The following is a 26,839-nucleotide window of genomic DNA, read 5'->3' as shown; positions in this document are numbered from 1 at the left end:
ACTCATTTCTGAAGGCAGTGAAGTGTCTGAATATAGAGGGGAAAAAACAGAAACAACAAAAAGAGAAAGAGCAGCATAGCTTAAGTTACTGGGATACTGCACATTACAGAATCAATAAACTTTACTTGCTAAGGAAAGAGCAATTTAATGAAAAACCCTTCAGTGTTTAAGCACTTATGATGAGTCTCTGCTTGACACAGGGTAGGTTTACAAGGTATAATAATTCCTTGAAGCCATACCCAGGCTAGCTTGTGTTTTGAAAGCAATTTGGCTCTATTAGCTACAGGGCTATCCTGCTTCTGGCACCCAAGACAGTTTGATCATCTTTGTACAGAACTGTATAATGCCATGGAGATATACCCATATTTGTGCACTTTGCTAAGGGAGGCAGACAAACAGAAACCCTGAACTGCCGCTTTGCACTCAAGTACACCTAACAATGGTCTTTTCATTGACAGTAGAATCACAACTTTTTTTTTCTATTCAGTTTCACTTTCCAATCTTTGCTACGTGATATAACAACTTGTAAAAAAAAGTTACAAAAATAAATTTTCCTCCCCCCACAAAAAAACAGCAAAATACCCCACCAGCATTCTCAGTGATTTTAGTAATGATTCTGGAGATTACTACCACCATGGAATGGTTTCAAGCTAGTGATCTATATGTGAAAGTACTCGTCTCCTGTTTGTTTTCAGTCTCTCTCAAGTTACCCCATGTCTACATTAAAATGTTATTTTCCAGATCAAATTAAAATGGGGGGGGCGGGGGGAGGAGGGGGAATATCAATTTTTATAGAGAATCAGAGAGAAGCAGGGCTGCAAGGGACCTCCAGAGGTCATCTCATCCAAACATCTCTATCCCAACCATCCCATACAAACTATAACCTAAACTCTACATAAAAGACATAATACATGCTCAAGAGATCCTAGGTAGAGGGCCACATGACCCAGTACAGAGGAAGACAACCTCCCCACAGTCCATATCAATCTGACCACAGGGTAAAATTCCTTCCTGACCCCAAATATGGCAATTCATCTGACCCTGAGCAGAAGGGCAAGACCTTCTAGCCAGGAACCTCTGGCTTTGGTCCCAGCAGGAGCACTGGCACATCCCAGTCAAAGTCCCCAGCCTTGGTTGTAGCCCACACCCAATCCATGCCTTTGGGAAGGCTTAAAAATACCTGGACATGTATAGCAGAAATTGGGAGGGGGCAAGCAGCAAAGCCCAGGAGCATAGGAAATACACACAGTCGAACAGAGACACAGCTACATTTTGATTCAATAAAAGCTAATTTTATCTTTTATAAAGATAAAATTTATATAAGCTTATCTTTATAAAAGATTAAAAAAAAAAAAAGAGACATTGCATCTTGCCCACCCAAATAAACTCCTGGCTCCCTAGGGCTTGCTTTTCCGCCAGGCAAGACAGAGGAGGTGATGCCTATGCGGGAGGGTTGATGCTGGGCTTCGTCTCCTCTCAGTGGTGGGGGGGAAGGGGCAGCACCACACTTCCCTGCACCTTGCCAGGCAATGACATGAGCCCTGATTACGCACCGCCTCGGGGGCCTGAAGGGAACCAAAGGCGCGGGGTCCCGGGCAAGGCCCGCGGCGGCCTGTACCTCGGGCTGCACCCGCCCAGCCTGGACTCGGCTCCCTCAGAACCGCTCCTCCTCGCCTGGGCCGCAAGCTGGGGTTGCTCCGCCGCGCCGTGCAGCGTGGCCTCCGACGCACCCACCCCTCGGACGCAGCAGGCGCCGGAGGCCGAACAGGACAGAGCAGGGCGCAGCGGCCCCCTGTATGCTGATTGCCCCTCGACCCTGAGCTCACCCGCCGTGCGGCCAGGGCCTCCTCCGCTCGCCGGCTACCCAGACCCGGCTCGCAGCGCCAGCCACTCCGAAGCCGCTCCGGCAGCGCATCGGCCAATCAGCGCCGCGCTTGAGAGAGGCGGGACTTAAACTCTCCCCGCCCCTCACCCTGGTGCAGGAGCCGGGCGACCTACCCAACAGTCCCCGGGAGAGCTGCTCTCCCCTCCCTCATAGGGGGCGGGGCCAACGGTGCACCCTTGTCACTGAAGCGGGCAAGCGAAGTTTCTGTCACGTGAGCAGGGCCCTAGTGGAGAGACCCGATTGGCCAGTTCAGCTGTGATTACTGTGACGTCATTGCTTCATCACTTTGGCCGTACGGTTCGTTGGCACATGCGCAGGTGGTGGATGGATTCCCTGGTGGGGCTGCCTGGCACTATAGCAGAGATGGGGAAGTGGAAGGGTTGCCTGGAGCCCTGCCTCTCTGCCCAGTCTCTGACTTTCCTTAAGCTGGGAAATAAAACACTGAGTCTCCAGGTCCCCTGGTTGGAGGGAAGACTTGCAAAAGCTGTGGTGAAAGTAACTGGGTATGTCTACACGTGCATTTATGTTAGCTTAGATTTACTGCACAGCAAGCAGCAATAGGCCGGCATCTACACATGTAGGTGTTAAAGTATATTAATGTGTGTGGATTGACTTGGGACTAACATTAGCCCCAAGTCAGTCCACACACACAGTGTTAGTGTGCAGTAAGGCATCTATATGTGCATTACTGCTCAGTAACTAATCAGGTCTAAATTTTATATCTGCATAATGCAGGTATCAAATTTATGCTCAAGTCAGCATATGCCTCCATATTTACTGCACAGTAAATGGGCATGTGTAGATGCACCCACTGAGAACTTGAATTCAAAAAGGGCCTGTTCTATTTTCTTCAGTGGGGGTTAACCAAAAGAGAAGGCAGAATAGATTTACCGCTCCTGGACTGTCAGAGGTGAGTACCATAAACTTTCATATGCAAAGAGCTTGCTCCATCAAGTGCTATTCCCTCTGAAGTAAGATCTCTGATTACCAAAGCTTATACTATACATTTCTGATGTAATTAGTCCATAAGGTGCAAATCTACCCTGCCTTCTGCCTGACTTCAAACTTAACCAGGCCAACAACCTCTTATTAACAGACGTGTCACTGATGACACCTTTTTGTCAATATCATTATTTCCTTTCTCCTTGTATACAAGAAAGTATAAACTTATTAAACACTCTCAAAATATTACAACAATACATATGTTTGAATAGGTAGTGTTTAAGAGTGATGTTGCAGCTGTGATGGTCCAGAAATTATGCCAGAGGCAAGAATGTCTTATAGTAATGTCTTTTACTGGACAAACTATGTAGCTGAGATACAGTTAGATAAGCTTTCAAATGCAAAGCATTCTTTGTCTGAGGACAGCAGTGTTAGACAAGGATCAGCAATATTTTTTGGGAAAAAACCTGCAACCTCAACTTGTAAGACTGACATGCCAGGGGCAGACAGTGGAGGAGCTGCAAGGGGCTCCATCCTTGTTGTGGCAGTGCAGCCCTAGCCCCCTCCCCACTGTCTGCCCTGAGGTGCACATGCCAAGTAAAGTGCCCTTGTGTGCCACGCTCTGGCCCTGATGCTGGGGGTTGCCTACCCCTGCTGTCAGAAATTCTTGCCTCTTACATCTGAATAGGTGAGTCGTAAACAGCACAAGATACTTGCATTCTCTCAAGGTAGAGGCATTCACATTCCAAACTTTGCAAAACACTGGATTTAAAGAATGTGTTTAAATCTGGAGTTATATTTAAATGCTGATAATGCAATTTTTGTTATGAAACTCAGGCTTCCAGAAATAACAAAGCTCCAATACAATGCAAAATGTTGCTTTTTGGCAGGCAAGGTGGGGTGTAGTTCACCTGCAACGACTGTAACTGAAACCCTCCCGAAAGTAGAAGAGTTCCTCCAAAAGGTAAGTTATATTAATAGAAATGTGAAAGAAACAAAGGATCGGATAAGTAAAAACAATTTCTTATCTGAAAAATAATCACCATTTTGAGTTGATAGTGAACTTTAAGAAAAACAGGCACGCTTACAAATAAAAATAAATTCTGGTAAATTTATTCTGCATCTCACTTGCAAAGCACGCAGATCCCATGCAGTTACCCTGTGTCTAGGGGTGTGCGTGACCAGTGTAGTGCCCTCCTGTTAGTGTATCCCTACCTGTGAAAAAAAGGGTTTGTCAACTTTCTATGAAACTGGACTGACACCAAGACTTAGATCTCCCCCAAGGAGAAGCTGTTTTGTGGCTCTCATCACCTTAAAGCAAAGGAGTCAGAACCTTCCAACATGCTCGGTAGTGGCAGACTATGATGAAACCTCCCTTTTCCCACTATACTCTTCACTCTCCATTTTTTTCACTTTGTCTGTGCATATCAGCAGCCACTGGGGCCCACAGCAAAAAGGATCCTACCTGTGCGATGTGAACCCCAGAGTGATGCCTACAGATCCCAGCATGCATCGGCCCAATAAACGCCTAGAGACTGCAGATCCCAGCATGCAGTGCTCCAATAGCGACCAGGGTGTGCAAATCCTAGCATGCAAGCATGCAATAGCCCAGCCATGGACAGAGCCCGAAAGGCAAAGCCGAAGCCGCCAAGAACTGGACGAGAGCAGCGCTCAGTCCGAAGTCTCCCCAGAGACCACGTGGCCCACTACGCAATCCGCCGGCGCTGTGCATTCTGGGACATGTTGTTCTCCCGCCCCGGTCATTAGCATAGAACCCACTCTACCCACAACACCCTGGGACGAGGACGGGAGAGGTCACATGGGGCGGCCAATGAGCGCGCGGCGTAATAACGCGGGCTGCGAATGGGCACTCGCTTCAGCCAATCGGGGGGAGGGAGGCGCGGAGGTGGTGCGGTTGGCGAGAGCCCTAGCGGGTGTTTTGTGTAGTGAAGGGCCCGGCTCTCCCGCCGCTTACCCCGGGCCGCCCGCTCGCATGCCTCGCGTGATGGGCACGCTGCGCTGAGCTGCGGAGACCTCGGTACGTGGCCGGCCGGGCTTGCCCTGCCTGCGGGAGGACGGGAGCGGGGCCCGCGGGGGAGCTGCTCCGGTTTGTGCCGCGCTGCGCTGGGGCAGGGCCGGGCTGGGCTGGCAGCCTGTGACCCCCGCCCCCCGTCCGTATAAGGTCGTGAAGGCACCAGAGGCTGCAGGCGCCGCTCGGCCCCTGTCTGCCCACACTGAAGTCTTTGGGCCGCTCTCGCGTTGGGGGGTCAACCTCTCCCGCCAGAAAAGCCGTGCAGGGCTGGGCTGGGGCCAATTCCCATGGGCTTGTGCTGCCCATGGGTGCCTCTTGCCTCAGCGGCTCTGGCCACGGAGTGACCCCACCGTGGGTGGACCTAGACTTTTGCGTAGGGGGGTGCCCGTGGCGAGGCGCATTCTCCCCTAGAGTGTGACCCCTGGTTTTCTCCTGGTAAAAAGAAGCTTGAAGCATCAGTAACGCTCCAGGGGACCAGGGCTGTATTATGAGGTTTTAAGATTGAAGCAAAAACAAATGAAACAGCATTGGGATAAGCTAAAAGGCAGTCTGCCGAACTGTGAGATGGGAGGTTTGACACCAGGGGTAGGTGGCAGAGCAGACTTGTAGAATGGGATAGTTTGGCTGGTGGAGCATGAAGGCCGTTAAAAGGAAAAGATTGTTAACACCTGTGGAGTGAACAGTTTGGAAAGGATCGGGCAGTTTATAATGAGCTGTGGAATCAGTTGGCTCCCTCGGCACTGCCTGACTGCAAATGCTGCTCTGCTGCTAGGCGGTTGGTTTTAAATTTTGGGTGGCCCAGGAAGCAAAGGGGGTGCAAGTGCACCAGTGCAGCTCCCGTGGATCCATCCCTGGACCACGTGCCGGCAAGCAGGGCAGTATCATCTGGCTTGTGGAGCTCCTTGCAGGTCTGAAAATTTGGCGGCAGGAGAGTAGTAGCAACGTTAATTGCAGTGACTTGGGAAGCAGTTAACACTGCTAATGCTCCCCCGCCCCCAAATTTCTAGACCTGTGTAGAGCCCTGTGGGCCAGATGACATGATTTGTTGAGCTGGATCCATCCCACAGGCTGGATGTTGAGCACCTCTGCTCTAGATTGATCTATTTTCTTTCTGGTGTTTTACCTTTTACAGAATAGAAATCATAATGCTTGCCTGTTTCTTAAGGTTTTCTTTTTAAAAATTGTGCTTAAAATGCTTTGAAACTACGAAGTAATGACTGCATGAAACTTGTAGCTTATTTGATATATATTAATTTTCTTGTCATGAAAAATTAACATTTAAGTTGGTTTGTGTTGTAAAGAAACATTAGTGATTTGAGCAGTCACCACCGAACTGACAGTCATGTTTTCAGACAGAAATATTGTATGTACAAAATTATGATACAGAATGGAGTTCTTCCATTCTCGCTTTTGTCTCTTTGTTAACGTCTGATTTCTGCATCTGGTATCTTTTTACATGCACAACCAGTTTTCTTACTGAAAAAAGTTAACAGCTTTAACAGAAAAACAAGAGAAGCAACTTTAAAACGCTCTGAACAGCATGCCTTCTTTTAAATCAAAATGGAAAAGTAAATTAACAGTTTATTCATACTCATGTGCATAAAAAGTACATGAGTTTGGTGCTGAGAAGATCAGGACCATAAGTTGCACTGAGGTTTCAGTCTTGGCAAAACAGCAAAGGTTCTTTTGATCTTACTTTTCACATTAGGTCCACTGTTGTGGGGTATCAGAAGTTTCTGGCTATGATGGGAAGTTTTATTTAAACAAACTTGTTAGCTTACCAGCATCAGACTAATTGCCTTCATTTGAAACTGAGCTGGTTCTGCTCGACTCTAGTAGAAGCAAGATAGTCCCATGCTTTTTAAGAGGAATGGCTAGAGAGGGAATACCAGGATCAGTTGAATTGGTGTTGAATTATAGAATTTTGATATGTAATTTCTGAATAAGATAAAACAGTGGAGATGCCTGATGGAAAGGTAAAAGTTTTGGCCTAGGATTTCTCATTGACAATGTGTTACAGGATCAAGTAATGTATGTTTCTTTACAAATTATCTTTTTATAGACTTAGAAACGTACATTTCTGTAGTGCAGTGTAGGCGACAGTGTAATTGTAACAAAACAACTGTTTCTTCACCTGTAAGTATCAATGCTATAAACAGTATTTTACTTGAAGCTTGACAGGCCTATGTGGGAAAAAATCAGTTAAGCAAATAACTTGAAAATGTGAATAACTCTATATTAGTGTGAATTCTAAAATTTCTGTCTTAACAGTGTATAGGGAGGGACCTTAAGAAGAATTCTATTTGCCTTTACACTTCTAAGAATCAATTAAGGCTTGTTGTTCTGGACTGGCTATAGTTTAATCAATGACTTGTTAACGATGATTTTTTTTTATTGACACACTTTTTTTAACAGGTGTTTCTGTGTATGAGACGGAAAAATGAACTCCACTATGAGCGAGGAACCTGATGCTTTAGCAGTAGTTAACCAGTTACGAGATTTGGCAGCTGACCCATTAAATAGACGAGCTATTGTTCAGGATCAGGGATGTCTGCCTGGCCTTATTTTGTTCCTGGACCACCCCAACCCTCCAGTTGTTCATTCAGCTTTGCTAGTAAGTAATCTGATTTGATCAGTGGGGACTAAGGGTTGTTTTAACAGTGTGTTACTTGCATCTCTTTCTTTTTATGTATTTAAAAAGACAAATATTTGCTATAACAAATTTTATGTGAGATCACTCTTGCTTGTGATTGTGCTTCTGATAAGTGCTATAAAAGATGATTTGAAACCACATACTATGTGGAGATAATTCATGGAGTTTAGAAAGAAACAACTTATTACAGATAAAGCAAAGTTGTTGTGTTTCCCCCTTCCCCCCCTAGAATTAGAATATGACTGTTTAACTGGGTTAAAAGGAGAAAAGCTAAAATTCAGCTTGTTACATTCCTACGTCTGTATGCATCTTGTGGTGATCTTGCATTTGTGGTTCTGGATGGGTCATGTAAACAATCTGAATCATAGAAAATACAGATGCAAATGATCTCAGGAGGTTATTTAGCGCATACCTGGGCCTCAAGGCAGGATCAGCTATTCTTAAACTATCCCTGGCGCACACTTTTTTTCTAAGTTGCTCTTAAGTGCCTTCAGTGATGCATTTTGAGAGCAGGTGAACAGTCTTGCGCCAAGATGGCAGGGAATTGAGGTCTGTTGTGGTTATTATAGGAGAGGAGTGTGGAATTTGAACAGCAGAAAAGCAAGTTTAGATTAAATCTCAGATAAAGCTTCCTAACTGTAAAAATGGGGTAACGACGTTGTCTAGGGAAGTTGTAGAATCTCCTTTTTTGGAATTTTTAAAGAAAAGACTGGGTAGGAACCTGACTGACAGTTTATGAGGAGTGAATCCTACATCTGTACTGGAGTCTAAACAACCCTTAAGGTCCCCTTGAAATCTGTGATTCTACAGATTTTTCTCAGTCTCTGTATTCTAGTGCTTAACTTAAAACTGACAGTTTTAAAGGACTTCTTTATGGCTAACTGAAATTTCCCTTACTGCAATTTAAACTCAGTAAAGTACTTGTCCCATTCCCAGTGAACATGAAGAACAGTTTACAGATCTCTTCACTGCATTCATCTCTGACATTGAAACCCGTTGTTATGCTTTCTCTCAGTCTTCCTGTTTGAAGATTAAACAAACGCACTCTGTCTTTCATTGTAGGTAGGGGCCACTGTAGTTCAGGCTCTGGTGGGTGGAAACATGCCCTCCCTGCCAGCTTATTGGAGCCAATTTCAAGCTTTTCAGAGTGGACTCTTTCCTGCCTCTACCACTGAACAGCAACATGGAGGCTATTCTTTAGCTGTTTTAAGGAAGTAAAGCTCACCACTTACTAAACAATAACTTTTAAGTGGAGGGGGAAATTGCCTTCCACTTCCAGGCAGCAGCAGCAAAGCAAAGCAAGTCCTGGGAGCAGGAGGGGGGAAAGCCCTTGTGGTCGGGGGGGGCACCCTGTGTCTAAAACTGGGTTCAGCTTTTTGGCTGAAGCCTTTCCAGTGCTGTGTCTTGCACTCAGCAGTCCTGTTTACACATGCCAAAAATGTAGTTTTCTGCTTTCCATCCCCAGCGATATGACGTAGTTGGCTCATATTTAGTTTGTGTTCTGTTATAACTCCCAGATCTCTTCAGAAGTGCTGCTGATTGCCAGTTAATCAACTAGAATTCATATGCCATACATAGACAAATTCACCAAACTACTTGTTTCTCATGTTACTTCTCTCCACCCTTTAAAAGGTCAGATGAACAAAGAGAAGCCAAGCCGTCAGGTTTTGATTTCTTTCTTTAAGACGTTAAAAATCAGAAATGTGCCTAACCATTTTTCTTAAACTTTAGTAAGACTTTGAAAAATAGAAACATGAAGTTAGGTTCCTAAATTCATATACAGGCTGTCAAAAAAACCTTAAATCATTAATGTACTTCAGTATGTTTTTAGGGCACATGTGAATAGTTTCATTGACTTGAGTGAAATAAATTATGCACTTATCTTTAATTACATGCTCAAGTATTTTGCTAAAAGAAAGCTGATCCAAAGTCCATGACCTTTAACAAGTCTTTCCTTCAGTGGGCTTTGAATCCAGCTCCTTAATCACCTGATTTTTCAAACAAGCTGACTCAGAAGCCAGAAACTCTTACTGAAATAAATAGGAGCTGTATGTGTTTGGAACTTTTATTTATTTATTTAGGCTTTCAGATACCTTAGTTTTAATTTAATCTGTGATAGAAATTATCTTCATAAGTAAGGGACTAACTGGTCAAAAACTCTGTTCCTTTGAATCAAATGTTGGCGAAGGTGTTATTTAAATTAAAACTCCTTGGTGTCAAACAGTAAGCAATACAGTTGATAATCTAGTGTTCTGCCAATAACAAAGTGTGTGTTTTTTAATATAAGTCTTTAATTCCAATTGCAATCTTTGCTTTCCAGTGGAGATTCACTCGTACTAAATCAGACTTAAGAAAAAATGTTAGTGTTGGAAGGACAAACATGACAGCAAAAGAAAGCAATTGAAAAAGTATGATGCTTTTGAAGGCTAAACACTTGAGAGAGAATCCCACTTAAGGAATGGGCAGACTTTCGAGCTATGTTATCAAGTTATACATCATACCAAGTGCTTGTGTAAAGGTCCTATGGTATCTGCATGTTATCAGCTTATTGTTCATATATGTATGTATGAGAGAGAGAGAGAGGACCTGAAACTCCAGTAGGTGTACAGAGCAGAGCGCAGTATTGATCTTTACATATTTCCGCTAATCTGTTTACTCAAAATACAGATAACAGTGGGATTGCAAAAGTACATGAAATAAATTGTGAGATTTCAGATTTTAACTACGAAACTGTGGACATATGCAGTTGCTAGAAGTTCCTGGTCAGCTCTGTATCATAAACATCCATCTATAAACACTCGGAAGCAAAACCTGAGGCAGCAAATAAGCACACACTTTAGGTTTGACTAACAGCAGTCTCAGGGCTCTAAGTTGGATAAAAGCGAGATGAAAACTGTAAAGTCATTAAATGAAAGGCCCTTCTGAAGTTCTGCTGCAGTCTCCTTAACCTTTCCAAAACTTTTCTTTTTTGTTGTTCAGGAGAGTGAGTGCAAAGCTCTTCTGTAGTTGGTAGAAATAACTTTTAAAAGGTAGCAGCAATTCAGTTTATGGAATCCAGAAAAATGAATTCAAAGAAAGTGTTAGCAATCTTATCTTATACAGTAAAATCCCAGTTATCTGGCATGAGTGGGGAATGGGGGGTGCTGATAACCTAAAAATGCCAGTTACCCGAGGCACAATAGTTTCCAGCCGGATGTGGAGGGGAAGGGGAGGGGAAGAGTTGGTGGCAGTGGTGCATAGTGGTGGCGGCCACTGCGTGTGAGTTTCCTGTCCCTGCCTGCGGCCGGCCAGCCAGAAATTCCGGTTAATAGAGTGATCAGATTACTCAACTGCTGGATAACAGGGACTTTACTGTATTTGGAAATCTTGTGAATAAGATGCATCTTAAATTTTATATTTTCAGCCCTTTCCTGAAAAGCTGTTGACAAATTTAATGAAGAAAACATAGGTTTTAATCTTGGAGGCTGAAATGTTGTGGTCAGTGTCTGTATTCCCCACTACAGAGCCCGGGACCATCACTGAGAAATAATCTAGATTTGTGCTCCTACTTTGTGTACATTAAAGCCTGCCAGTTAGGCAAAATACTGGGGTCCAGAGTACATGCCTAAGCCCTGCTTTATTACTCGAAAGAGACCAACAGTGGCACTGGGGTGCTACATGCATTGAAGGCTGACCCTTTAATGCATCTGAGCATGGGCATGAAGTAGGAATGAGCATGTGGAGCTTGTGTTTTGGCCAGAAGACAGGATAAATCTAGCCAGATTTCTTTTGTGTGATGGTGTCCAACATTCTTCCACCCCAAAAAGTGTCTTTTCTGCAGTGTTCCCTTTCAGATTTTAACACCTTTCTAATACAAGGGCAGTGCATATAATGATACTGTCATTTTTCTGTCTCAGTCTTTGATTTATTTGTTCTGAGGCTGCAACATCCATAGCATCCTCCTTGTGCTGTTTTAGCTTGCAAAACTCTTCTTTGTAGCTAAGTCTCCAGCTATAAGAGTACTTACATTTGTCAGAATGTTATCTGTGTAGACCTTTATTTTTTAGGCTGACGCTCTGAGAATTTTTATTCTTAAGTGTTTTTATTAAGTTTGGTCATAAACTGTGAAAATGTTGTTGGGCATGTGGAGAGTGGATAAATATAACATTTTCTTCTACTTAAAGAAAAAATCTTTAAAAAAAAAAGTCACAGTTAATCAAGGACAGAAGGCTTAGGAGAAACCTCTTTTGCCTGTTGTGAAAAATTATGTTTAACTTGGTTAACTTCTGGGTCAGCTTTACAAATTTCAGCTTGTTCATCTGCACTATATTAACCATGCTAGTGGCATTTCTTACAATAGTCTTCCAGTGTGGAAGGTAGGTTGCCTTTTATCTGTGCTACAGCAAGAGGGCCAAAATGATCCCTTGCCACCTGACTCTGGTGCATTATAGTTAGAGATGCCCCTCCACCAGAGCCCGAGGTGTCTGACTGCAGTATGGCACAGGGATAACGCCCTCTTTGAAGCCCCAGGCAGCTCACTGGTGTGACCCAGAGGGGTACCCCTGCTGCCAGATCCAAAGGCTTTGTGGGCCGGGGCTAGCCTGAAGGGTGTAGGCTGACCCTTCTTTTAGAGAGGCAGCTTGAGCATGCAGTTTACTGCTGCTTTCTTGTATTTGTCTAACACCTTTGGGAAGTATTTGGAACATTAAAATAGCATACATGTTAAGCCTCCCACACTTTTTCTTTCACAGAACCATGAATTGTTGAAATGACTTGAAATGTTAACAACTTGAAATGTCAGAAGTAGAAATTAACAGGGAATACTAGATGCAAAACTACTAATTGCTATGATCTCCCACTTCTCTTAGGCTCTCCGTTATTTGGCAGAATGTCGTGCCAACAGAGAAAAGATGAAAAGTGAACTGGGTATGATGCTGAGCTTACAGACTGTAATACAGAAGTAAGTCTCGGGTGGGCTGCTACTTCTGGCAATGGGTCATGCTGTTTTGTGCAATGAGTTAATGTAAAATAGAACTTTATTGCCTGGATTATGTAATGGATTTTGTAAGTGCTGCCTTCGTTTGTTCCTCTACTGAGTTATATGGTTAAATGCAATTAAAAATATGAATTTCATGCAATATATCAAATACAGAGGTTTTTTTACACTATAAGCATTCAGCTGAGAAGAGATTGCTTAGTGAGGAGAGTTGCTTGACCTGTTTTTTTTTTTTTTTCTGGCAGAATCCACAAATAGTCTAAATTAGTTAAACTTACATGGTCGCTGACCCTTTTTTGATATTTCCACCAAAGAATACTACTTAGGGTAGTGATTTTTGTGTTGCGGAAAAGCTTATCTCCTGGGATCTAGATTGAGGCCATAAACCCATTACCCATATATATTGAAATATTCGGGATTTGAACAGAAACTAGAGGTGAGAAGTTTCTTGCCCCCTTATTGGTCCTTTGTAGCCCTGATTCAGAGAAGCACTTGTATATGATTTAGTCTTAGGGGTCCCATTGAAAAAAATTCATATGTACATTAAAGTAGGCTGGTATTTGAGTACCTTTCTGAACTGAGACCCAAGTAAGACCAAATGGAAGGGTTTCTTAAGACCAGTGCCTCAGTTTGAAAAGTAATGAGAGAACCTCTAATTGGCTGAAAGACAAAAGTGAATAACTTGCATTCTAAGGATACCAGGCTTGGGGTATTTTAAGAAACAATCCTTCCTTTTATCCATTTTCAGCGGAGATGGTGAAGAGATGAAAATATTTCACATAACATTAAACAAAATGCATTTGTTTTTAAAGTATGATGGCTCTCAATTTCTGGAAGAAATTTGATTTCCTGAAATTTGCCCAAAAGTACAGTTTAAAAAAGGAAAAATATGCTTGGATCATCTTTACAACTGGCTTGGTACCTGTAACACTCTTTCATCTAAAATTAAATGGTTCATGAAATTGTTCATCCTTGAGTATGTGCCTTAGCCACAGCAGGAGTTCTTGAGAAGAGAGTCAGAATCCTAGAAAAATCAGACTGGAGGTGACCTCAGGATGACATCTAGTTTAACACTCCTGTGCAAGGCATGACTGTCTCTTCTAAACCACTTCAGGCAAGTGTTTGTATAACCTGCTTTTAAAAATTTTCAAGTGTAGAAATTCCATATTCTTTCTATTCCAGTGCTTCATGGCTGTCATAGTGAGAAAATTCATACAATTAGGCCCCCACTACATGTTCACGTAAAGGTGCAATGGGATCTAATGCAAGATCCACACAATCAAGTGTGATTGTGGAATTGCATATTAGATCCCAGGCTGCCCCTGCGCTGGCAAGAAGCAAGACCCGCATACCCGTGAGCCTGAGGGATTGAGGGAGTCTATCCCCCAGGCATGGGGGTTTCATGCTAGAAGCTACTGTTAATGCAGGGGAGACTCTGCTACGCTTGCAAATTAAAGCTCAGTAGCAACCAGCTGTAAAGTTAATACGCATTTCTGAGGTTTAACTTTATAGCTGGTTGAAGATTTTTATCATGTGATAAGTATTTTGCACATGTAGCTGGTCTTAAGGTAACTGTGCAGTTAACCAGTTAATTGTGCAATGCTTGTAACATGTAGAGGGGGCCTTATTCAACCAAAATTTCCCACATAAGCATTCAAGTCTACCATAAGGCTTATGTGTGCGGTCTCTTGGTCTCTCACTATGTTAGTCTGAAGTCAGGCAGAGCTGGTGCCACTCTGTTCTACCTTCATCTTCTCTATAGCCACCCTTCAGATATTTGGAGGCTAATATCAAATCCTGTCTTGGTCTTATTTTACTCAGACTAAATAATCCTAAATCTTTCAAACTGTTCTTGTAAGTCATGTTTTCTTTGTGTCGCTTTCTGGTGGAGTCTTTCTAATTTATACAGGTGGTTTGTTTTGTGTTTTTTTAAATCCAGTACTTAAAAATGGTCAGTTTTCTGGGTGAGGCCTCATCCCTGATGAAAAGCTTACTTAAAAAGTTAATTGAAAGCTTAAGATCTTGGAAGTCTGGAGCACAATACAAAAGCAATAAATTGCAGCTTGGGAGGAGAGATCAAATAATGACTTAAGGTTCAGATTATTTAAGAAATCAGAAATGGGTGGGTATTGCCCTAGAATGAAGAAAACTGAGGTAAGAAACTGGTTGCAGTCAGTAGAATTTCTGATTTTATCAGTACTATGTTCATTGCTTTCTTACACTTGTGTAGCATCCATCTTAAAGCTTTGTTAGGCCCTTTTGTTGCCACTGTGATGGTAATAAAGTTAGGTGTATGCCCATGTGGGATAATGTGAGAGGCAAGGATTTTTTGGGGGGTGATGCCTGTTTATTGAACTGCATATTTTGCTTTTTCTTCCTATGTTGGATGGCTGTCATCTGATATTTTGAGTAATATGGTACAGTCTGCTGCATAGTAGTTAGGTTATCTCTTAGTTTAGAAGCATAAGTATGTCCTGTTTAAATTGATCCCTTTTGGAGCAGGTTAAGTGAAGAACATGGCTTCTCAGGGTTTTTTTTCTGAAGTTCTCCAGCATAGTTGTTGCATGTATGGAGTTGTGTGCATTAGTTAGAGAGTTGCAGGTGAATCCCCTTGGGTTGATGTTTATATTTCTTGCATAGGCTTAAAATGTTGCTGCGTAGTCCAGCTTTTTTCTTTAGATTGAGGATTTTCTACTCTAAGTTACAGGTTTTGATATCTGCCCTATTGTGGTAGCATTAATGACGTAGCTGTGACGGTCCAGGAATTGAGAGAGGCAGGGATGTTTTGGGGGGTGTAATATCTTTTATTGAACCAACTACATTATAGTCCATCTCTGACTTCTGACAGTAAGTGAGGCTGAATATTACCCTATGTTAAACCTCAATAATTTTTCACTTGTCATTTTTCTTATTTCCTCATTTCTCCAAAATAGTAACTCCCAGCCCACCCCTTTCCATTATCCATTTCACCAAACTGCATGCTGCAGTGATGGTAGAGTGACAGAGCCATTTTTTAAAGCAGTCTGATGACACTATTTTTTAGGCACATGTACATCCTCCTGTCATAAACCATATAGCATGGGGCGTAGAGCCCAGCCTGCAACAGGCATGTGCCCCTCCCCGGACTTCTCCTGAGGTGTGCACAATGGTGGGAGACCCCCCTGCGCCCTTGGATTAGCCACCTGGGCTTCGAGCATCCCATGACCTACCCTGGGGCCCCACTCGCCCCTGCCCCATTCCTTTCCTCCCTCCCTGTAGGGGCCTCAATCAACACCCCCCCTCCCCCCTTTTCTTTTTCCCTGATTTTTACTTGCAATGATGGGCAGTGCTCCACATGTTGTCTGGCTGCAATTCTGGTTGAGTGCAGGCTCCATGTCCCTCTGTGCCCTTCTTTCCCCCCACCCCCAATACAGTTGCCCGGAACCTGCACCTGTCTGCCTCACGGTCCTCTGTGCTGGCCCGCTTTATGGGGAGCTAAGCTGCTTATGTTCACAACCCTTAAAAATCGCTGTGTGGGGTGAATTTTGCGGTTTCAATGCAGTCCACAAAATCGTGATTTTTCTCAGGTCCCTGTCTGTAAGGTCCCACGTTGCCCTGCCTTCTCCCTAACTTCAGACTAACGTGGTTAACTGCTTTTGCTTTGCTTTGCTTTGCAAACTAGGGAAGTGTTCTTCTGGGAGTTAGATTTCCCAAAACTTTTCAGAAAGCTCCAGCAGGCAAGGGAATCTTGACAAAGTGCCAGTCAACTCCAATCGAGGAGAAATATGTGGTTTGTCTAGATAGTCTCCATGCCTTTCCCAGAACCATCACTGAAAAATATGCTCTTTTTATATGCTCTCACTCAGTGCGTACCAAATCCCAGAAAAAAGGCAGAGTAGCCAGCTGGGATCAGTCTTCAGTGCAGATGCTTGCTTCCTGTTGCAGCATGTGCTCATAGTTGCTTTAAGTCACCTATACTATTTCATTTTCATTTGCATGTGCTAAGTGGGCATTTGTGCTTCTTAGTAGTGATCCCAGGTGCAGGGTGAAGGCAATGTAGACATGCCCAGGTTCTTTAATTACAGCAAAAGCAGTGTAGCTTGTAAACCACCCATGTGTCAGCTAACAAGTGTCACAGCGCCACCTCTTTCTTTGCCCTTAAACGGAACAAATCTACACTGGTACAGATAGATTGCAGGTAATGGGAAGGAAATATTTTTGTGGGCATGACAGAAGTACCACATTTGCTAACTGTAATTATATCTTAGTTCCCTTCATGCCACACTTAACAAATCATTGGTCCTGTAGAACTTTTAGTTCAGTTTTTTAACATTTATTATAATAAGTGGTTTATCTCAGCAGTGAAAGCAATTCCATTCTTTGAACTGGCTACTGGACAGACTCGCTATTTATGTGATTTCAAAGTTAAGGACTCAAAAAGGAGTATTACAGTTGCTGTTACTTCATTTTACATCGTGTAGAAAAGCTGATCTCTTGCTATCCCCAAAATAACAGTAACCATTGGATGTCACTGGTACTCTATGAAGGCTGAGGGCTTCACATGTTTGATTCTTCTTTCCTTAAGAATTAAGCCCTTTATCTTTCACAGCTTTCTCCTTTCTTTTGTAGTTGAGAATCTAGGTGTCTTCAGGAGAGGGATGAACAAATATGCTTAAATACCAATATTTTATACTTTCTTCTTTGTAGTGTTCCAAGGTTGTTATAAGAAACAAGTCCTATTAATATATTACAAATGCATAGGAAAATATTCCTCCAATCTCAAGAAACTTGTCATCTCTCCCAGTTGCAGGGGAGGGGCAGTGGGTGATGGGCATAGCAAGAGAGAGAGTATGTATGTTCAAATAATTAAAAAAAAAAAAAAAGAGGATAAATGGACAATTGCCTCAGAACAAAGTCCTTCAGTGTGTTCCAGAAGATATCAGCAGGTCTTTAATGTTAATCTTGTGTACTCATTGGCTTTATGAATGGTATGGAGTACTTAATGTGTCCGTATGGACTTTATAAAATGTTATTAACTGCTTCCAGGATTAAAATTAATTAGGATTTATAGCCTACAAGGAAATATACTCATTTTGTGTTCAGAGTGAAAGTGACTTTTGATGGACAGTAAAGGTCAAAGTTCACAGTTTTTTCATAACCTTTATGAACATCATAATGGTACTCTTCCAATATAACTAACATGTATTAAAAAAATACTGATGGGGAATCAATATACCAAATAGCTCTTATTACAGAATGGCAAATTACTGAGAGTGAAATTCTAATTACTTAGCTAAAAGAGCTTTTCGAGATAGTCTTCCTTTGCCAGGATGTCAGGTTTAACAAGCTGAACTAAATCCAGCACATTAATCAGCTCTCCAATTTATTACTTGCCTAAGAAGATTAGGGCAATTAATATGTGTTTAATTACACGGAGTCCCTTGCAGATACGGTGAAATACATGCACTTCTGTAATTCCAGACTTACTTAATTTTGGGTAGTCTTAATTACCTGTAGTTTTTGAAAATTTAATTATTCTCCAGAAGTGAAAAAAGTTTAGATTTATTATGTCTCTTTGACTTTACCTTTAAAAGTGATTCTGATAGTATATGCCAAAACTAATACAGGAAGAGATGCTCTATCACACTCGTTTTATCTGTTTATTGTTAAAATACCTATTTGTTTAGGTTTTTTCCCTAAAAAAGTTTTTTCCTTCTCACCAGGACCAAATATTAGCTGGCAAGAAATACAAATTGAATGTTAAGGGAGTACTGGGTGGGGAAAATGTTGGCCACTAGTGTTAGTTGGAAGATATCCTTCAATTTCATACAAATAAATGTACAAATATTCACTTATTCCTGCATACTTTTGATAATGTTTGGTTAAATTTTAAACTTGCATGTTTGAAGGAATGCAGTCCAATAAATTCTGAAATGTTTTATTTTTCTGTTCTGTATTTCTTATAAAATCAAGGAAAAGATTGGAGATGGAGTGATGGAAAGTCTGCTTCTTGAGGGCAAAACATAAATTGCTCATTTGTTGGGACTGCGTATTAACAAATTGTTGCATTTTTTGAGTTTGTGTGCTTTCAGTGTTCTTGTCAGCAAGAACTTGGAGAAATCCTGTAATGGCTTGGAAATCTTAACATATGGCTTGGTACAAGAATAATTTATATACTATGCATCCTGTTGCTATCCCTGTCTTCCTGGGCCCTCATTTTCCCTTGCTTATTTTTGTCATCCACCTTGTTACATTTTGTCTTGCCATCTATAATAAGCGGTTTGAGCCAGAAACTATTATTTTTTTCCTGTTGGTACAGGTATTATTGTAGTATAAATGTAAGTAGGAGATGGTAACAATAGAGAAATTTAGTGGCAATTTGTATCCTTTTTCTTTAACTTGGGCAAATCTAGTAAAAGTCAAATCTGTGGCCTATTGAGATCAGTATCAGATTTAAAAGAACACTTATGGCATGACATGAAATGTTTTCATATTCTAGTCCTATTGTTATTTTGGTTGTCTGGTAGGACTTGCTGAGCTGAGTTTGATTTTTAAATAGAGGCTATGTACAGGCATTACATCGGTTCCGGGAGAAGACCCTTTCTCCCGACACAAAAAGAACTACAGTTGTTTGGAGGGCTTTCTTGAAAAAAAAAAAAAAATGTAGCTTTCCTGCAGAAAAGCTATCTTTTCTAACCCCGAAGATCTCTACCCTCCTGTAAGAACTAGATGACTGCTTTTCTTGGGTACCGAGGACATCAAGTATCCCACTGTCCTCTGTTCTCCCTCCTTCCCTCTTTCCCTATAAGGAAGAAGGGAGGGAGAGCACTGGCTCCTTGACAACCCACCCAGGGGCAAGCAGTTAGGCAGCCTCGCAAGGCCTTTGATGATTGGTTAGACAGAAGAAGGGGACCATTTTCCTGCTGCAGAAACACTCCTGGACCAATTCAATCCAGAGAAGTGCAGCAGGGGGATACAGGTGCACCCTGGGCTGGAGCCCTCTGGAAGAATGCCCTCTCTTTCCCCCTACCCCCAGTCTCCTTGCCCCAGTTCACAGTTGGCCCCTGGGTGTTAAGTGCCATCCAGCTTGGCCATGGAGGCAGGGATTGCAAAGGCTGTGAAAGAGGAACTAGGGTGAGAAGTCTATCCTCAAGCCTGGTTCCCAGCCCTTGCCAGCTTCCTTTTGCTGATCTCACTACCAAACTGGGCCTCTTGGGGCCAGGGAGGCTATCTACCCCCTGATTCATGACCCTTTGGCCTTCAAGTGGAGTGTGTGGTCAGCCAGCTAGGCAGCACATGCAGCAATTTAAAAGCTGCGGACTCAGGACCCAAGGGTGGGGAGGCTGTCCCAGGCCCTGCTTTCCTGCATCTGCTTTAAATTGCCCCATATCCAGCCCAGATGGCTTGCACCTGAGATAATATAGAACTCAGGGGCTGCCTCTTGATGGCCTGCCCATTAGGCAGGGGGAAGGGCAGGCTGTCAAGTAATCTGCTTTTAAGGCAAGGGTGGCCCACAGAGCAGCCCTCCTGTGCCTCCTGGCAAAGACAGCCTGCCTGTGTAGCACTCACTCTAGGGGGAATCAAGCACATGTATGCTCCATGTCTTAGGCTATTTTTCTACTAGTAAAAATTTCAGAGAAATTCTTAATGGCTATGAAGTAACTGCTCTGGCCATGAACAGGCATTTCATAAAACTATTCTGTTGGGGTGAAACTTTTTCGAAAGATGAATCATAATGTTGTTCTGGTCAATTCTAAAGTATGTTTTATGGCTGGCATGGTAAATTATGTTAACAGTTTTTTGCCAAGAGAAGGTCACTTGCAAAACAGCATGACAGTGCTTGCTGAAAAACTGTTCCATGTGTTTAAAAAATAGTGAAATATCATGCAGTATTGAGTAAACCCCAATACTTTATAGCTTTTTACAGATGAAGTGAATGCTGCTTCTGAAAAATTATAAATATAAGGGATTAGGCCCGCCCTCCACCAGTAATAAGGTATGATGGGATCTGATTGGTGATCCCACAATTACACCTCCTGCCATGCACATATAGTATGGCAGGAAGTGCTATTGTGTAGATCGTGCATTAGATCTCATCATGCCTTTACCTGCCCATGTAGAGGGGTCCTAAGCTTTTTCAGCTTGGGACATGTTGAAGACAGGAGGCGCAATATAGCATCACCGTTCTTCTCCAGCCCTTGTCCTTCTATTTAGGAATATTATGTCATTATGCAGACTTTCTATCCACATAGTCTGTTGTTGGCCTCTACTACAACATGACATTGGTTGAATCTGCACTTTGTAACTGGTCTTCTGTAATGACTGGGACATTAAAACTTTTTAAAATTGTAGTCAGTCCTATACCTTGTTTTAACAGCTTACTCTCCTTTTTAACTCCTTGCTTTGTGTTAACCATTCTGCTTTACTCTTGGAAAAAATCTGTCCTGCTTCCAGTCTTTTACTATTTCATTTCCCGCAGGTAGTAATACTATTAGTACATTGATTTGCTTAATTTGCTAATTGATAACTAATATTATTAATAAAATTCTCCTCGGCACTTGTGACTAAGGTACATCTCCATTTAACATCAAACTTGATTGAGCCATTAATGTTCATCAAGCTTGTAAGTACACATAAGAAGATACATATTTCACAGCTGCATACCTTCTTCTTTTTACCACTTCATGTATTGCCCCTTTTCTTGCAACAAATGCCCAGATGGTGAAGTGATTTTTTTTTTTTAATGTAATTTTCCAGGGTATTGAAGAGTCATCAGTTGTGTGATATTATCTTTGCAAAATTAAGAATCTGAATTCTAGGGTATCCAGTATCATGCCTTCCAACTCATTTGATTATTTTTATATGTCTAGTTTATGTCCATAAAAACCTAATGACAAGCAACAGGAGTTCATGCTTCTTTGTCTTGTACAAAACTTTGATTTGAACCAGATGTTTAATTTTTTTTACTAGTTCTTACAATAGTACAAAATTCTTTACACACTGTAAAATGAATACATTGCGGTTATTTCCTGGAAGGCTGTATATTACTAAACTATAGGATGCTAAATAAAGTTTTTTCCCCCCTCCTATTGGTTACTGAAGAAAGTGCACTTTTATTTTGCTATTGGTTGGAGTGTACCTATAGAGATTTTTGCGGCCGATACCAATATCCAGTTTTTAAGGAGGCTTATCAACTGATACTAATCCGATTTCCAATACGCAGCCCAGCAGGGTGGAGAGCTGCCTCCAGCTGGTAAGTCTGGTGTGGTGGGGAGGGAGGGGTGTGGGGGCAGATCAAGGCCCCTGTGGTGAGGGAGAAGTGGGGCTGGCCTGGGGCAGGGCCATGGGGCAAGTGATGCCTGGGTGGGGCGGGCAGGTGTGGGATGCAGCCACAGCTCGTCTGGGGGGTGTGGGGAAGCAGGGGTGGCTCCTGCCACTTCACACTGCTTGGCTGGGAGCTGCTTGTCTGGCTTGTCTGGCAGCTCCCACTGCTGCTTCTGCCACTCATCTGGGAGGGCATGGGGGCAGGGTGGAGGGGGCGGGGCGGCAAATCTGTGCAGGGCTATGCCAAGCTCTTCCCAGCCGGGTGGGGTTGTACTGAGATGGAGCTATGGCAAGTTTGTGGTTGCAGCCCCCCCATAGTCCCCTTCCTAGTGCTGCTCCACTCTGCTGGGAAGAACTCGGTGCAGTCCCGACCCCAACCTGCCCCGCGCAGATCCAGAGACATATGCCTGCCCTGCCACAACCCCTTCCCAGGCAAGCAGCAGGAGCTGCCAGACCAGCAGCTCCCAGCCAAGTGGCGTGCAGCAGAGAGCCACCCTGCCACACCCCCCACGATGAGTCGCAGCTGCATCTCATGCCCACCTGCCCAGCCCCACTCCTCCCTCATCCCGGGGCCTTGATCTGCACCCCCCACACCTCTTCCACCACACCAGGCTTACCAGCTGGAGGCAGCTCTCCATTGTGCTGCACTGTGGCTACATGCATGCGCAGGCCATTGATCAGCCAAATTATCTGACTGATATGGCCAATTTGTGATATACTATATTTTCTTTGTATTGGTGCTGATCCAATATAGGACCGATGTATCTTTGCACCTCTTGCTATTAACTTGCTGGCAAAGAAGGAATCATAATCACTGTTTTTTGTTGTTTTTTTTTTTTTTTAAGTCTGTGCCTTCATATTTCATAGATATTAGGGCTGGAAGGGACCTCAGAAGATCGAGTCCAGCCTGAAACGGTCTTGCAGGAGTTTATAACCATTCAACCTTGTCATCCCTTGGGGCGCTCTGGTGAACAGACATTCCCCCCAGATCCTGGTGAACACCACTTATAAACTTATAGGTGACCATCAGATCACCCCTGAGCCTGCGTTTTTCCAGGCTCAAGAGTCCCATAGCTCTCAGCCTGTCACCATAAGGTCTGTTTTCCTGACCTCTGATCATGCTCATGGCTTTTCTCTGGACTCTCTCAAGCTTCTCCACATCCTTTTTGAATTGTGGAGCCCAAATTGGATGCAGTACTCCAGCTGCGGCCTCACCAAGGCCGATTACAAGGGGAGAATGACGCTCTGGGATTTGCTTGAGAAGCATCTATGGATGCAAGCCAGGGTTTTGCTCGCTTTACTAGCTGCAGTATCGCATTGCAGGCTCAGGTTCATCTTGTGATCAATTCTGACCCCCAAGTCCCTCTCATCTGTAGTGCTAGTTAATGTAGCACTGCTGAGCCTATAGACATGCTGCAGGTTTTTCCTCCCAAGGTGCAGAACCTTGCATTTTTCAGTGTTGAACACCATCAGGTTCTCATCTGCCCATTTCCTGAGCCTGTCAAGGTCAGCCTGGATTACCCCCCTGTCCTCAGGTGTGGATACTTTACCCCAAAGTCTGGTGTCATTGGCAATCTTGGCCAGTTCACTTCTGACTTAATGCCCACATGATTAATGAAGAGGTTGAACAATGTGGGTCCAAGGACAGTCTTGAGGGACCCCACTGGTCACAGGGCACCATGGCTATTGACTTCTGTCAACCACCACCCTCTGGGTCCAACCACGGAGCCAATTCCCCAGCCAGCGAATTATGGTGGACCTGAGGCCGCAGTTGGCCAGTTTTGCCAAAAGGTGATCATGGGATACCAGATTGAAGGCTTTTTTTAAAGTCAAGAGGTATGACATCACCTGGCTAAGGGGGAAGAGATTGATGGGTCACCTGGTTGTAAAGGGAAATGAGATTGGTCAAGCACAACCTACCTGCAGCAAACCTGTGCTGGCTATCCCTTAGGGTAGTCTATTAAGAATGGCCTCTTTGATGATTTTTTCTAAGACCTTCCCCGGGATGGAGGTCAGGCTGATAGGTCTGTAGTTTGCTGGATCCACTTTCCTCCCTTTTTTGAAGGTAGGCACCACATTGGCCTTCTTCCAGTCATTGGGCATTTCACCAGAGTTCCAGGAGCTCTTGAAGATCCGTGTCAGGGGCTGAGCTATGATGCAGGTCAGCTCCTTGAGTGCTCTGGGGTGTAAATTGTCAGGGCCGGCTGACATTTAAATATGAAAAGTGAGCTGTACAACTGCAAACAATATAATTGATTTTGATTGCAACAAAATAATTTAATGGAGCAGTTAAATCTTTCCAAAGCAATATGAAAAATTATTTAAAGTTTATTTCTAAACAGTTTCACACTTAGTGTTGCCTGCAATAAAGTTGTCTGAAAACATTAATGTGCTTGTTTTTGACCTGATTCTCTCCAATGTTTATATAAGCGATTTGCCTGTTAACTCTTTGAGGAAATTTGCATATGCTGATGACCTGGTACTAACCACATAAGCAAAGACTTTCAAAGAGATTGAATACATGCTGACATTAGGTCTGTGAATAATGGCAGAATATTTCTGCAAGTGGAGGCTGTGACCAAATCCAACTAAGTCTATCATCTTGGCATTTTACCTCAATGAGCATAAAGCACATGTTCATCTCAACATAAATTTTTCAGGGAGAAAATTACAACATGATCCAACTCTGTCCTACATAGGTGTGACATGCAACCACACCATAATCTGTTGTAACCATCCTCAAAAATAGCTGTGAAGAGAAAGAGTCGGGTGAACATGGTGTGAAAACTTGCCGGAACAAGCTAGGGTGCCACTGTGGGAGTACTCTGTACTTCTGTTATGGCACTGGTGTTCTCAACGATCGAGTACTATGCACCTTTCTGAACTGCTGACATTCATACCAAATGCGTGGATGTCCAATTAAATTCTGCAATACATGCCTGTCACTGGAACCCTGAAATCTACACCAATTCTGTGGTTAGTGGTGGTGGCCAATATTGCTCCTCCAGACATTTTTTGTAAAGAAGCTACATACAGAGAGGTCATCTGCATGAATGATACCCCAGACCTCCCCATCCACAGAGATTTAAAGAACCTCCCAGCTCACTGCTTGGTCTCCTGGAAACCTTTGTGGACTTGTCACGACAGTGCAACAGCTTGGAGGAAAATGTGAAACGAAACCACCATTCAGAATAAACATCTAATTTTCGACCCAACAATAAAGTCTCCTGGTTCTTCCACGAAAATGTGGAAGGCTCTAAATCAGATCCAAACTGGGCATGGTTGCTGTGGTCACTTGATGCACAAATGGTGTATTAGAAGTTCTGCAAAATGTGATTGGCAATCCTGATCAGACTGTGGATGACATAACATCACTCTGCCCTCTATACAAATTTGACGGTGATATCGCAGAGATATATTCCCTTTCCTCAAGGGTGTTAGACTGGTTAACTAACCTTAAGCTGGACTTACTATTGTTGCTCCAAGACAGCCTATGAAAGAAGGAAAATGTGCTTGCCAGTTTTTAGGAACTGACTAGAACTTCATGTATAAACATGTACAGCGGCAATTCTCAACCATGGTCCCAGGGCAAGTTGTGGTGCCTTGAGATCCTTTCAGGGTTGCCTCGTGGTGCTACATAAAGTTAGCAATGTTAGGTATCCATACACAATTCACAGGAGAAACCCGGAGATTTCAAATGGGAGTCCATAATGTTAAAAGCATTCTGACATGTTACGGTTTTATGAGTTTTTTTTGCAACAGAAGAATTGCTCTATTTTTCTGTAGTCAAAAATGAGCAAAACTAAAAGCTGGCATTTTCTGAACTCCTCCCTTCCCCTCAGTCTTAAAGAATCATGCCTTGAGTCTGTAGAGTTTGAGAACCACTGATTTGGAAGATACTTATATAATTTTAGAATTTCTAGTGTTCTGCAAAACTTAAGCTTTTATTTTACCTTGATATTGGGTTTCTGCCCCTTCTGCAAAAACTCCCTGTTCAGGAATATGGAGGCAAAGAATTAGTTAAAGAGGTCAGCTTTTTCATTTGCCACAATCACCAGATTGCCAAGCCTATCCTGTAGGGTAGAACTTTTTAAGTACATGGGAAGTAAGAAGAAGGCACCAGGTAATGTGGGGCCCCTATGTTTTTATCAGCGATCTGGATGTGGGCATGGAATGCATGCTGTCCAAATGTGCTGACAACATCAAGTTGTGGGGTGAGGTGGGCATGCTGGAGGGGAAGAATAGAATCCAGCTAGATCTAGACAAATTGCAGAGGTGGGCAGATGAGAATAGGATGGAATTCAACACAGACAAGTGCAGGGTGCTGCATCTAGGGAGAAGGAACCAGCAACGTGCCTATAGGTTGGGGAACACCCTTGTCAACATAGTGGCAGAAAGGGATCTTGGAGTCATTGTTGACTCCAGGATGAACACGAGCCACCAATGTCAGGAAGTGATCAGTAAGTGCTAACCGCACCTTGTCGTGCATCTGCAGATGCGTCACAGGCAGGTCTAGGGAGGTGATTCTTCCCCTCTATGAGGCATCGATCAGGCCACAGTTGGAATACTGCGTCCAGTTCTGGGCGCCACATTTCGGGAGGGATGTGACTAGCATTGAGAGGGTCTAGAGGAGGGCCACTCGCACGGTCAAGGGGCAGTGGGGCAGGCCCTACGAAGAGAGGTTAAGGGGCCTGAACCTATTCAGCCTCCACTTGAGAAGCCTGAGAGGGGATCTGGTGGCCATCTGTAAACTCACCGGGGGGGGGGACCAGCAGGGATTGGGGGGGCTCTGTTTCCCTTGGCACCACCCAGGGTTACTAGGAATAAAGGCCACAAATTGTTAGAGAGAAGGTTCAGGATGGACATCAGGAGACATTACAGTTAGGGCTGCCAGGCTCTGGAATGGGCTCCCAAGTGAGGTGGTGCTCTTGTAGATTCATAGATGTTCGGGTCAGAAGGGACCTCAATAGATCATTGAGTCTGACCCCTGCATAGGCAGGAAAGTGTGCTGGGTTCAGATGACCCCAGCCAGATGTCCATCCAACCTCC

At 43.4% G+C, this 26,839-nt stretch overlaps 2 protein-coding genes across 4 annotated transcripts in view; one reads left to right on the top strand and one right to left on the bottom strand.

Moving 5' to 3' along the window:
• MTFR1 (mitochondrial fission regulator 1) overlaps positions 1-4,417 on the bottom strand; it is a 40,656-nt gene extending 36,239 nt beyond the window's left edge. Inside the window, exon 1 of one of the 2 annotated variants that reach the window (XM_019548640.1) lies at positions 4,293-4,417. The gene's annotated coding sequence lies outside the window, so the exon portion shown is untranslated. Of the gene's footprint in view, positions 1-1,826; positions 1,938-4,292 lie in introns of those variants that run through there. The other variant, XM_019548633.1, reaches the window with a different exon arrangement.
• A 335-nt stretch (positions 4,418-4,752) lies between these two features.
• The window catches only part of ARMC1 (armadillo repeat containing 1), a 43,518-nt gene continuing 21,431 nt past the window's right edge, over positions 4,753-26,839 (top strand). Inside the window, exons 1-3 of one of the 2 annotated variants that reach the window (XM_019548623.1) lie at positions 4,753-4,865; positions 7,275-7,473; positions 12,360-12,451. In XM_019548623.1, the coding sequence (XP_019404168.1) occupies positions 7,300-7,473; positions 12,360-12,451 (266 nt within the window). In that variant the 5' untranslated portion in view covers positions 4,753-4,865; positions 7,275-7,299. Of the gene's footprint in view, positions 4,877-7,272; positions 7,474-12,359; positions 12,452-26,839 lie in introns of both variants that reach the window. The other variant, XM_019548616.1, reaches the window with a different exon arrangement.

This window comes from Crocodylus porosus, unplaced genomic scaffold (genome assembly GCF_001723895.1).
Source record: "Crocodylus porosus isolate Cpor-Errol unplaced genomic scaffold, CroPor_comp1, whole genome shotgun sequence".
NCBI lineage: Eukaryota > Metazoa > Chordata > Crocodylia > Crocodylidae > Crocodylus > Crocodylus porosus.
This window is presented reverse-complemented; position numbering and strand designations above follow the sequence as displayed.